The sequence below is a fragment of the Eleginops maclovinus genome, chromosome 18, assembly GCF_036324505.1.
Source record: "Eleginops maclovinus isolate JMC-PN-2008 ecotype Puerto Natales chromosome 18, JC_Emac_rtc_rv5, whole genome shotgun sequence".
Classification (NCBI taxonomy): domain Eukaryota; kingdom Metazoa; phylum Chordata; class Actinopteri; order Perciformes; family Eleginopidae; genus Eleginops; species Eleginops maclovinus.
Window position 1 is genome coordinate 1,250,385 of NC_086366.1, and position 12,074 is coordinate 1,262,458.

Genomic DNA, 12,074 nt, shown 5'->3' on the forward strand with positions numbered 1-12,074 from the left:
TTCTAAATCTGCATCCTCTCTGAAGCTGCAGCACGTTTCACCTGATGGAAGTTGACAGTTGTAGCATGTTTGCTCCTGTTAGCCTCCGTAGGTTTCTCTCAGGAACAGTTGATGATGTTCCCTAAACAGAACACTAGGTGTTGTGTGGTGAGACAGGTGCATGGGGCTCTAATGTTTTTCTGCAAAGCATTTGAGCGAAATGTTCAGCGTCACTCAACGTCTCATTCTGTCCTCATCCCTCTGCTGTTTAAACCACTTGTTTTTGTTTCTTTGGCGTTTTGTTGTCTCCACTACACACTGCTGCTGCTGCCGCTGCCATATGATACTGTGTGCCATCTGATGATGACTGGTTCTTCCAGCTGTTTCTTCTTGCAGTTCTTTTTCATTTTTTCTATCTGATTTTTCTTTGTTCTTCTCCTGATTGCATGCTAGTCTCACAAGCGACTTTCCAAAGTAAGCATTACTCTTTTTTCTGTTTCTTCAAAATATCTCTGTGCCCACCAACCTGCCCCCTCCCCTGCCCCACTTCCTGTCTTGTGAGCTGCTCTGTGGAAATGTCCCTGTGTGCGATGCTTCACCCTGAAACCCAGCTTGTTCCCATGCAACTGTCACAAGCTCCATCTGCACACACAGCAGATGGACATTTCCTAACAACCGACAATCCCACACCTCCTCACCCCTCTCCTCTCCTGTCCTCTCCTTTCTCTCCCCCTCCGGTGATATGCAATGTAGAAAGATTCCTGATGACACTCTCAAATGTCTGTGTTAAGGTTTCATGATACATCTGGGTCCAGTATGCTCTCTTCAGTGTATAAAGTAAATCAAATACAGAATCAGAAATCCTTTATTTGTCCGGCAGTGCAAATAAAAGGCAAAACGAGTCAACTTAAATACTAAATAAAAAGTCAAGCACACGTTAAAAACGATTAGCAAATGAGCAAAAACATAAATTGAGAGTTACACACGTATACAAAGGATAAACGGAGCCTTATTTGGGGTTTTTTTCAGATTACAAACCTAAAATGTAATATTTCAACCCCAATAAACAATACTGTAATTAACTCCTATCTCTGTTACTTCATTCAGCTTCCTCCTGCACCCACTTCCCCTCTTACCAAACCTAACTGGTTGTTAGATTTATGATATCTGTCCTGCTGTGTACAACCCTTCTGCTCGGGGATAGACTCTTACAAATCCCCCTCTTGTTTTTATTGGAAGACTTCATCTTTATTTTAGCTCTGTCCTTCATCCATATTGCCCAGCTTAGTCCATCCAATTTGCTTCTTGTCGGATTCATCCCTCTTTTTCCTTTTAGTTGTTTAAATTTATATCAGATCAGAGCAAAGAGTAGTGCAGGGATGTTGTATTCCTGTGTTGGACCCTGAAGGCAGCATCTCCCTGGTCCAATGGGATTCCTCCGTGCGATTTTGGATTATTGCAGAAAATATTCTCAATGTTTTTGATTCTTACACGTTTAGTTCAGCAGGATAATCTCCTCCTACTAACACCACTTATGATTGCTGAAGTAAAGAACAAAAAATGTTGGGCTATAAAGGAACTACAGCACGGTCACATGACTTCACGTCACCACCGCTAAGCTAAAGGAGGCTAATGTTGGGCTATAAAGGAACTACAGCACGGTCACATGACATCTTGTCCCCACCGCTAAGCTAAAGGAGGCTAATGTTGGGCTATAAAGGAACTACAGCACGGTCACATGACTTCACGTCACCACCGCTAAGCTAAAGGAGGCTAATGTTGGGCTATAAAGGAACTACAGCACGGTCACATGACTTCACGTCACCACCGCTAAGCTAAAGGCGGCTAATGTTGGGCTATAAAGGAACTACAGCACGGTCACATGACTTCACGTCACCACCGCTAAGCTAAAGGAGGCTAATGTTGGGCTATAAAGGAACTACAGCACGGTCACATGACTTCACGTCACCACCGCTAAGCTAAAGGCAGCTAATGTTGGGCTATAAAGGAACTACAGCACGGTCACATGACTTCACGTCACCACCGCTAAGCTAAAGGAGGCTAATGTTGGGCTATAAAGGAACTACAGCACGGTCACATGACTTCACGTCACCACCGCTAAGCTAAAGGAGGCTAATGTTGGGCTATAAAGGAACTACAGCACGGTCACATGACTTCACGTCACCACTGCTAAGTTAAAGGAGGCTAATGTTGGGCTATAAAGGAACTACAGCACGGTCACATGACTTCACGTCACCACCGCTAAGCTAAAGGCGGCTCATGTTGGGCTATAAAGGAACTACAGCACGGTCACATGACTTCACGTCCCCACCGCTAAGCTAAAGGCGGCTCATGTTGGGCTATAAAGGAACTACAGCACGGTCACATGACTTCACGTCACCACCGCTAAGCTAAAGGAGGCTAATGTTGGGCTATAAAGGAACTACAGCACGGTCACATGACTTCACGTCACCACTGCTAAGTTAAAGGAGGCTAATGTTGGGCTATAAAGGAACTACAGCACGGTCACATGACTTCACGTCACCACCGCTAAGCTAAAGGCGGCTCATGTTGGGCTATAAAGGAACTACAGCACGGTCACATGACTTCACGTCCCCACCGCTAAGCTAAAGGCGGCTAATGTTGGGCTATAGAGGAACTACAGCACGGTCACATGACTTCACGTCTCCACCGCTAAGCTAAAGGCGGCTAATGTTGGGCTATAAAGGAACTACAGCACGGTCACATGACGTCACGTCACCACCGCTAAGCTAAAGGCGGCTAATGTTGGGCTATAAAGGAACTACAGCACGGTCACATGACTTCACGTCTCCACCGCTAAGCTAAAGGCGGCTAACGTTGGGCGTGATGACGTTTAGTCGTCTCATTTAGACATTTGTTAGCAACCTATGTTTTTATATTTCAGGGTTTTAGGACTCTTTCCTGCACCACTCTACAGGCTTTAAGAGTCAATAAATGGCAGGCTGGTGTGAATAGCAGCGTCATGAGTCTCTCGCTACACACACACACACACACACACACACACACACACACACACACACACACACACACACACACACACACATTGATTACCTCACTTTTCATATTCGTGCCACAGTCCAACCCCACTCACACACCAGCAGAGATCACATGACCCGACATGGCGTGAGGTTGTCCTGGCAACGTGCGCTCGATCACCCTGACCTAATGCAATCCAAATAAAAGACAGGCTCCACGCCTCCCTGCTGCAGCCTGAACTTCACACTGAAAATCAATCAGGCATCAGTTAGACACAATATCAGCTCAGAGTCAAATTTCTCTATCCCTCAGCTTCCTCCTCCTCCTCTTCCTCTCTGTGTTCACATGGCTCACTGCTTTGGTTAACATTTTGCTTTCTCTTTTAATTTCTTTCAGTATGACAGACTAAACCTGATTAAAGTAAGCATCTCTTCTTGTTTTCATTTGACCCATTGACTCTCCCTGCTGGCCCCCATTAGCCTTCCACTTCCTGTTTAGCTGTGCAGCTGTAGGACCCCCCCCCCCCCCATGCTCCTTCATCTCCCGAGTTATAACCTGACAGGACCCTGATCTGTCAACTCTCTCCAACTGTTAAACCCTTAAATGTGCAATCACAATTAAATATTTGGGACAATGCATTGATTGCTTTTGTTGCTGTTATTACATTAATACCTCCCATTACAGCATTGTTGCACCATTATATACCCTCATCACACATTAATATATAAATATATCAATATATATATATAAATATTTATATATATATATAAATATATCAATATATATATATATATTGATATATTTATATATTAATATATATATATTAATATATAAATATTTATATATATATATATATATATATATATATATTGATATATTTATATATTAATATATATATATTAATATATATATATTTATATATATATATTAATATATAAATATTTATATATATTGATATATAAATATATATATATATATATATTTATATATATATTAATATATAAATATATATATATAAATATATATATATTTATATTAATATAAATATATATTAATATATATATATATATATATAAATATATATATTAATATAAATATATATATATATATATTTATATTAATATAAATATATATATATAAATATATATATATTTATATTAATATAAATATATATTAATATATATATTTATATATATATATATATATATATATATATATTTTTTTTTTTTTATATATATATTAATATAAACTGATTAGTTTTGGATTATATCAAGTGCAGTGCAAATAAATCCAAGACAAAATAAATATCAATAAGAGGTTTTTTACTAAATTGAGATTCAGGCTGTAGCCTAACACTGAAACACTGAGGCACTGAGGCACTGAAACACTGAAACACTGAAGCACTGAAACACTGAAGCACTGAAACACTGAAACACTGAGGCACTGAAACACTGAAGCACTGAAACACTGAAACACTGAAACACTGAAGCACTGAAACACTGAAACACTGAAACACTGAGGCACTGAAACACTGAGGCACTGAAACACTGAAACACTGAAACACTGAGGCACTGAAACACTGAAGCACTGAAACACTGAAGCACTGAAACACTGAAACACTGAGGCACTGAAACACTGAAACACTGAGGCACTGAAACACTGAAGCACTGAAACACTGAAACACTGAAACACTGAGGCACTGAAACACTGAGGCACTGAAACACTGAAACACTGAAGCACTGAAACACTGAAACACTGAGGCACTGAAACACTGAAGCACTGAAACACTGAGGCACTGAAACACTGAAACACTGAAGCACTGAAACACTGAAACACTGAGGCACTGAAACACTGAAACACTGAAACACTGAGGCACTGAAACACTGAAACACTGAAGCACTGAAACACTGAAACACTGAGGCACTGAAACACTGAAACACTGAAGCACTGAAACACTGAAACACTGAAGCACTGAAGCACTGAAACACTGAAACACTGAGGCACTGAAACACTGAAACACTGAAACACTGAAACACTGAAGCACTGAAACACTGAAACACTGAAGCACTGAAACACTGAAACACTGAAGCACTGAAACACTGAAACACTGAAACACTGAGGCACTGAAACACTGAAGCACTGAAACACTGAGGCACTGAAACACTGAAGCACTGAAACACTGAAACACTGAAACACTGAAACACAACAACACGCAGCCACACCAAGTCAAACACAACACACAATTTATCCAGATGGTAATTCCTCTCTCGTTTGTGTGTGTGTGTGTGTGTGTGTGTGTGTGTGTGTGTGTGTGTGTGTGTGTGTGTGTGTGTGTGTGTGTGTGTGTGTGTCACCTTCAAATGAGATTAGCCCACATTAGCCGGGCTAGCGTCACAATCAGGCCTGCTAACACACATGCACACTCACTCACTTACTCACTCACTCACTCACTCACACACACACACACACACACACACACACACACTGTCAGAGGAAAACTCACACCACCGGAGGCTCAGGAGAGAATCAGATGTGTTCTGTTCTGTTTTTAAGGGATACGCACAACAATCGGAGATCATTCAGCTCGTCAGGCTACTTACTGCGGCTCTTTATAATTCCTATTATCCTCCGGGTCAAAATAAGATAATATTCGTAAATCTTCAGTTTTATTTTGATGTGATCAATGTGTGGTAAACCAAATCACCGGTACTCAAAAAAGAGATCCAGGCGTCTGATTGGCTCTATTATTCTAGTAGCGTGTTATAAATGTGCATGTCAATGGTCTACAAAGTGTAAAATCCCTGTGACATCTCTAAGCAGTTGACCAATCACAAAAGAGCCGGCCAGCTAACCAATCAGAGCAGACTGGGCTCTGGTTTCAGACAGAGGGTGAATAGAGCAGCTGCAGCACAGGCAGGATGAGGAAGATAAGAGCTTTCTGAACATTAAAGCACGGTGCCTGAAAAAGAGCAGAATATGACCCCTCCTGGAATCACACACTGGATATCACTCTGTCCTCTTCCTCCTCTCCCTCCTCTTCCTCTCCTCTGAATGATCACCTGCATGTTTCCCCTCTGACTCTGTTAAAGCGGAAAGTCTGTTTATGAATTGAAAAATGTTAAAATGTCATCTTCATGCTTTGGAAACATCTGTGCTGCCCTCTGCTGTTATAACACAGGAAGGAGTTCAATCTGTACTCTGAAGCGCCTGCCTACTCTGAGAGAGACATCATATTGACAGGATATCTGATAACGCAGCAGCTTCCGAGGGACATTACTTTCTGTTGTGCAAGTCAAGGAAGCAGATATCCCCCTGAAAGGCTTTTATTTTGAAAGCTTTCTCTTAATATTCTCCGTTTTATTTTGTAATGATCAGTGTTGTATTTGGTGATGTCGATAATGTTCTGTAACTCCTGGCGGGAAGGTGTGTGAGTACAGTGTAACCTTGTCGATGTGTGTGTACTTCACATGTCAGACCCTCTGTTTGAGTTTCACAGAGTTAAAATCATCCTCTGTCTCTCTCTCTCCACAGAAGAGCCAAAGCTGGTACAACGTAAGTCACACACTATTATTATTTACATTATCAACGTGTGTGTGTGTGTGTGTGTGTGTGTGTGTGTGTGTGTGTGTGTGTGTGTGTGTGTGTGTGTGTGTGTGTGTGTGTGTGTGTGTGTGTGTGTGTGTGTGTGTGTGCGCGTGCACAACATGATCGGTTGTGGTCGTTGACCCTGTTTACTGAGATCACCTGTGTGGGTCACCTGTCCTCCAGGCAGGGATTATTAGCAGCGGCTTAGAAGAGCAACAGGTGGTTTCTGATGCAAACAAGCGAGCCAATGAGAGAACAGTATTCCTCGTGTGTCGCCCTGCTCATTTATAACACCATCCTGTTCAAACGCAAAGGTTATGTACGACACCAGCAGCATTGGAAGTATTGCATTTTCATTGGGATCATTCTCAGCTAGACTGCACCTATATGTTACAGAACCACAACCTTCCTCTCTGAGAGATTTAGAGATAAAATCAACATTTTGAGAAAAAAGTCAGACATTTGAGAAGTTCGTAAAATAGTAAAACCTTTGAGTTTTTCAGAAAAAGGTTGGATTTTGAAGTTTGTAGAAAAGTAGTAAATAAAAAAAAAATCAAATAAAAGATTTTCAGAAAAATTCAGTATTTTGATTTTCTCAGAAAAATATTGATTTTGATAAAACTTTAAAGATGAACAGAAAACTGTCAAATAAAAAAAGTCAAAATACAAAGAATTTTTAAACAAAAACTCCTAATTTTGATCATTTCCGTACAAAGCAAGAATGTTGAGAGAAAAAGTTCAGTCCAGAATTTTGTGATTTTTTGAATTTCTAAATAAATGCAGAATTTTAATCCAAATTCGCACTTTTTAGTAAAAGTCAGAATTGTGAGAATTGAGCAAAATGTGTAATTGGTTCATCCGAATGAGTGGCTTTCATAATGTAAGTCTGACTCATTATTGAACCCCCTATGGTTAGCCTTGCAGTGTAGACCTGTGTCTACGATCAGCACTGATCTAATGCTCTAATGTTGCCGGCAGCTTCTTAAAACATTGCACATTTCTAAATATGCCTTATCTTTATACATTCATCACACATGGTAAATTAAAAGCTTATAACTTTTCATTAAAAGCTTAAAAACTCTTTATTTGGCAACTAAAGGTGTGAATGAGCCCTGGAGCAAGTGAAGCATAAGGTGAAGCTCCTCCTGATACACTCAATATACACAGCCAGGCTGTTGCATGTAATTATTGCACCACAAGATGGCGTGCTAGCTCTAGTATATTTCTATGCAGCGCTGAAACCCCCCTTGAGAAATCTTTCAGAGCATTGTTGACACCGGAAAGCCGCCTGTTGTGCCTGTGAAGCCCTCAGAGTGACAGTGTGGGATCCTTCTACTAGTGCTTTATTTATACCTTCTCCCCGTTTTATGTTGTTATATTTCCTTTCCTTTTGTATTCCCTGTGTGTACACTCTTCCCCTCTCTCCCCAGCATGAAAGACAACACATCCTGAGAGTAAGCATGACTTGTATTCTTGTGCAACCCTGGATAACTCTCTGGTAGTCTGACCGGTGCACGGACGACTCTCCGCCTGTCTCCCATCACATCCACTTCAGATAGTGTTGTTCCCACCGTACCGCAGCGCCACACCTGATCTGATTGGCTTATTTTAAACACGCATTCAACTAAAGAAAGCCCTATGCTTTGATGGAACAGCTAATTCTGGTGTGCAACAGGTGGTAACACACTCACTGAGTTTCTAACTGTACTAAACTAATCATCACAGGGCCTCTGGTCAAGCCTTGAATGCCTCCAACAACACGGAATGGGGCATGGTGCTTCAGATTGTGGCATGTTCGACTGGTTTCTGTGTCCACGTCTTAGAAAAACACTCTAGGACATTAACGTTGACAGTTACATTGCACAGCACAGTGTGAGGGGATTTTATACATGTGTAAGAAGTACCATCCTCTACTTACGTTAGAGGAACGTTCTACCCCGAAATGTTGAGTACCCCAGTTTTATGTTAGAAATGATCAGTGCGGGTCCCCAGTATTAAGAGACTGCTGGAAATCAATTAGCATTCATAGGTTGACAAGATACCTGCTGGATTCTGCACAAACTGATAAGCCATGGCATGAGCGGCGCCCATTGGGTGTAGACCTCAACTGTGGTCAGTTCTTCACACAGATAATCTCTGTCCATACAAACGATCCAACGTCCTCTAAAACTACAAAATGAAGCCCACAGGACTACTATTATGGCCGCTTTCTTGTTCCAAACATCATTTTGGATCCTGAAAATACCAACAATTGGATTCCACATTCCTCAATTAGCCCAAAATTGTCCATTTGGGCCAAGCCATTTTATAACTGCTGTCAACGTAGGCTCTAATGTTAATGCTAATTATCGTCACTGACCCCAACATGTGCAGGTCAGCATCCAGCAGTTTCTATGGGCTGGGGACCCTACTTACATACTTTGGGGAACTCAACATCTCCGGGTTCACAGTGCTGAGACCTCTTTCTGGCCCCTCAGCATCTTCGATAACCCCCAAAAGCACCACAAATCTGTCCAAATCAATCGATCCATATTGCTAATGAACATACTAATTGGGCATAAATCTTGAAACCAGAACCCTTGGATCAAACTGAGCTTGTGGTTTATGGGCTGAGCTTTATGGTTTTGGCTAAAATGTAACACAGAGGCTCGGTCCAGAAGACTAACGCAGGTACTTCTCTCTTAGCTTCTCTAATGCACTCTTTAGTTAGCCTCTCACATTTCCTCTACTGACCCACTGGAGCTACAGACGATGCTGCTCTGACTAACAGACGCATCAGACATGATGTACACTGATATTCACTCACACACACTGAAGCTCAATCAACTTAACTTCAGATAAACACCAGGGATGTGTGGGTGCGCCTGCATGCAGTGGTGGGAAAAGTATTCAAATGATTTACTAGAGTTAAAGAACTGATAATACACTGTAAACACTGAACATACTCAGGTCAAATGAGTCCTTAGGAACAGTACTTGGTTACCTCCCACCACTGCCTGCACTAAGGGTGCAAGGTGTGCACCTCTGATGGCAGTGATGATCTCCCATGGCTCTGAGAGATCAGTGATGAAAGCCGTCCGTCCTGATGTGAGTCTGAGCCGTTACAGATGTGCACCAGTCTGCCTCCGCCCTCTGGTGGCGCTGTTCATCCGCTCCGCATCCAGTTTGGAAAAAACGTTTCTTTATGGCAGTGATTTTCCACCACTGTGCTGTGAGAGATGTTGTCAAGTTTCCCTTAATTGATATAAAAAGATATTTAGTTGCTGATGATTGGCTCGTTAAGTAATTCAATACTGTCTCATGCCAGTGGGGGGCGGTAGGAAGTGCATTAATGACCTTGTTAGTTTAAGAACGTAGGAGGAAGTGGTGCTCGAGAGAGGCAGTGGATAAATATATGGAAAGGAAAAGTGTAGATTCTGAACTCCTGAGTCCTGGACAAAATAACCCAGAGGAAGAGCCTGGTATGATGGATGGATTGTGTGTACAGGAGAGGACTCTTTAAAGTAGAGACGCTACATACTGATATACACCTGAACATCAGCAGGAGAGGACTCTTTAAAGTAGAGACGCTACATACTGATATACACCTGAACATCAGCAGGAGAGGACTCTTTAAAGTAGAGACTCTACATACTGATATACACCTGAACATCAGCAGGAGAGGACTCTTTAAAGTAGAGACTCTACATACTGATATACACCTGAACATCAGCAGGAGAGGACTCTTTAAAGTAGAGACACTACATACTGATATACACCTGAACATCAGCAGGAGAGGACTCTTTAAAGTAGAGACACTACATACTGATATACACCTGAACATCAGCAGGAGAGGACTCTTTAAAGTAGAGACTCTACATACTGATATACACCTGAACATCAGCAGGAGAGGACTCTTTAAAGTAGAGACACTACATACTGATATACACCTGAACATCAGCAGGAGAGGACTCTTTAAAGTAGAGACTCTACATACTGATATACACCTGAACATCAGCAGGAGAGGACTCTTTAAAGTAGAGACACTACATACTGATATACACCTGAACATCAGCAGGAGAGGACTCTTTAAAGTAGAGACTCTACATACTGATATACACCTGAACATCAGCAGGAGAGGACTCTTTAAAGTAGAGACACTACATACTGATATACACCTGAACATCAGCAGGAGAGGACTCTTTAAAGTAAAGTAAAGATCACAGATGTGGGGTCCTTTGGGGTCCCCTGGCGGCCCCCCATCTAACATGGCGTCATGCATGGCTCCGCTCTGAATACACGGCCACATACTTTGCCTTTCAGAAGATGAGCGCGGTAAAGAGATGGAATCGATGCGTTCGCTCTCACAACCCTGGCCCTCTTCAAACACTACAACCCCGCCCTGCTTTCCAGTGCCAGTCTCTCACATCCCCGACTGTTTGCCCAGCGTTAATAGTTAACCACAGCCCATAAACATTGTGCATCCCGAGTGTCACCTGATCGATGCGTCCCTCACAATGGCCTCTTTCTTTGGAGAAAATAAATTAAATGAGCTGAAAATAACAGGAGTCCTCTCAGCAGGGGCGCCAAAACAAAATTCCCTCATCAGGATGAAACGTCCTCCACATGATCGTCCCCCCCCCCCCCCCCCCCATGCTGCTGCTCAACATTATTTCCTCATCTATTTTTCATGCGGTTAAAAGGAGGAAGTCGTGGCTGGATTCAACCGCACAACATTTGCCCCGTGCAGAAGGACTCCAGGAGATGTGACCTGCAGTAACCTCTGTTGTGGAGCTGGGACTCCTCGGCCCGCCTTCTTGAAATACCTTCAGTTTAAGAATAGCGTGTGGACGCTGCTAAAAACAGCACTGCAGGGGGGGGGGTCACACATACATGTATGACCCTTACACAGAGAGAAAAGGAGGGGGTGCTTCATAGCTTCAGACCTGCTTTCATCAAGACTTTTGGAGCCTTTTTAATATAGATCCTACGGAGGCCGACAGGTGCAAACGGGCTGCAGCTTCAGAAAGGATGCAGATATAGAAACACAAATGTCCTCTTCAGCAACTCGACAACACATGCAGCATCTACAGAACATTCAGCAGCTTCAGCTTTGGTCGCCAAATGTTATTTTTCTGTCTGCAATTTTATTTTGGGCCAGTTATCAACGTGACCAACAGCCAGGGGTAACATATCTGCGGTGACATCAGAAGGAGTCATGTGATCACTTAAAATAAGACCAGAAAATCCTGATCGTCACCCAGCGCTCCGGTCCCAGCTGTGTGCGTCTCTCTTTAGTGTCCCCTGGTCCCCAGCTGTGTGCGTCTCTCTTAGTGTCCCCTGGTCCCCAGCTGTGTGCGTCTCTCTTTAGTGTCCCCTGGTCTCCAGCTGTGTGCGTCTCTCTTTAGTGTCCCCTGGTCCCCAGCTGTGTGCGTCTCTCTTTAGTGTCCCCTGGTCTCCAGCTGTGTGCGTCTCTCTTTAGTGTCCCCTGGTCTCCAGCTGTGTGCGTCTCT

The 12,074-nt window shown here is 42.5% G+C and overlaps 1 protein-coding gene across 5 annotated transcripts in view; it reads left to right on the forward strand.

Annotated features, from left to right (window-relative positions):
• gramd1bb (GRAM domain containing 1Bb) overlaps positions 1–12,074 on the forward strand; it is a 130,063-nt gene that overhangs the window by 102,647 nt on the left and 15,342 nt on the right. For 3 of the 5 annotated variants that reach the window (XM_063906477.1, XM_063906475.1, XM_063906476.1), the window contains 3 exons: positions 433–453; positions 6,529–6,549; positions 8,013–8,036. In XM_063906477.1, coding sequence (XP_063762547.1) covers positions 433–453; positions 6,529–6,549; positions 8,013–8,036 — 66 coding nt within the window. The remainder of the gene's footprint in view (positions 1–432; positions 454–6,528; positions 6,550–8,012; positions 8,037–12,074) is intronic. The other 2 variants (XM_063906472.1, XM_063906473.1) reach the window with 2 other exon arrangements.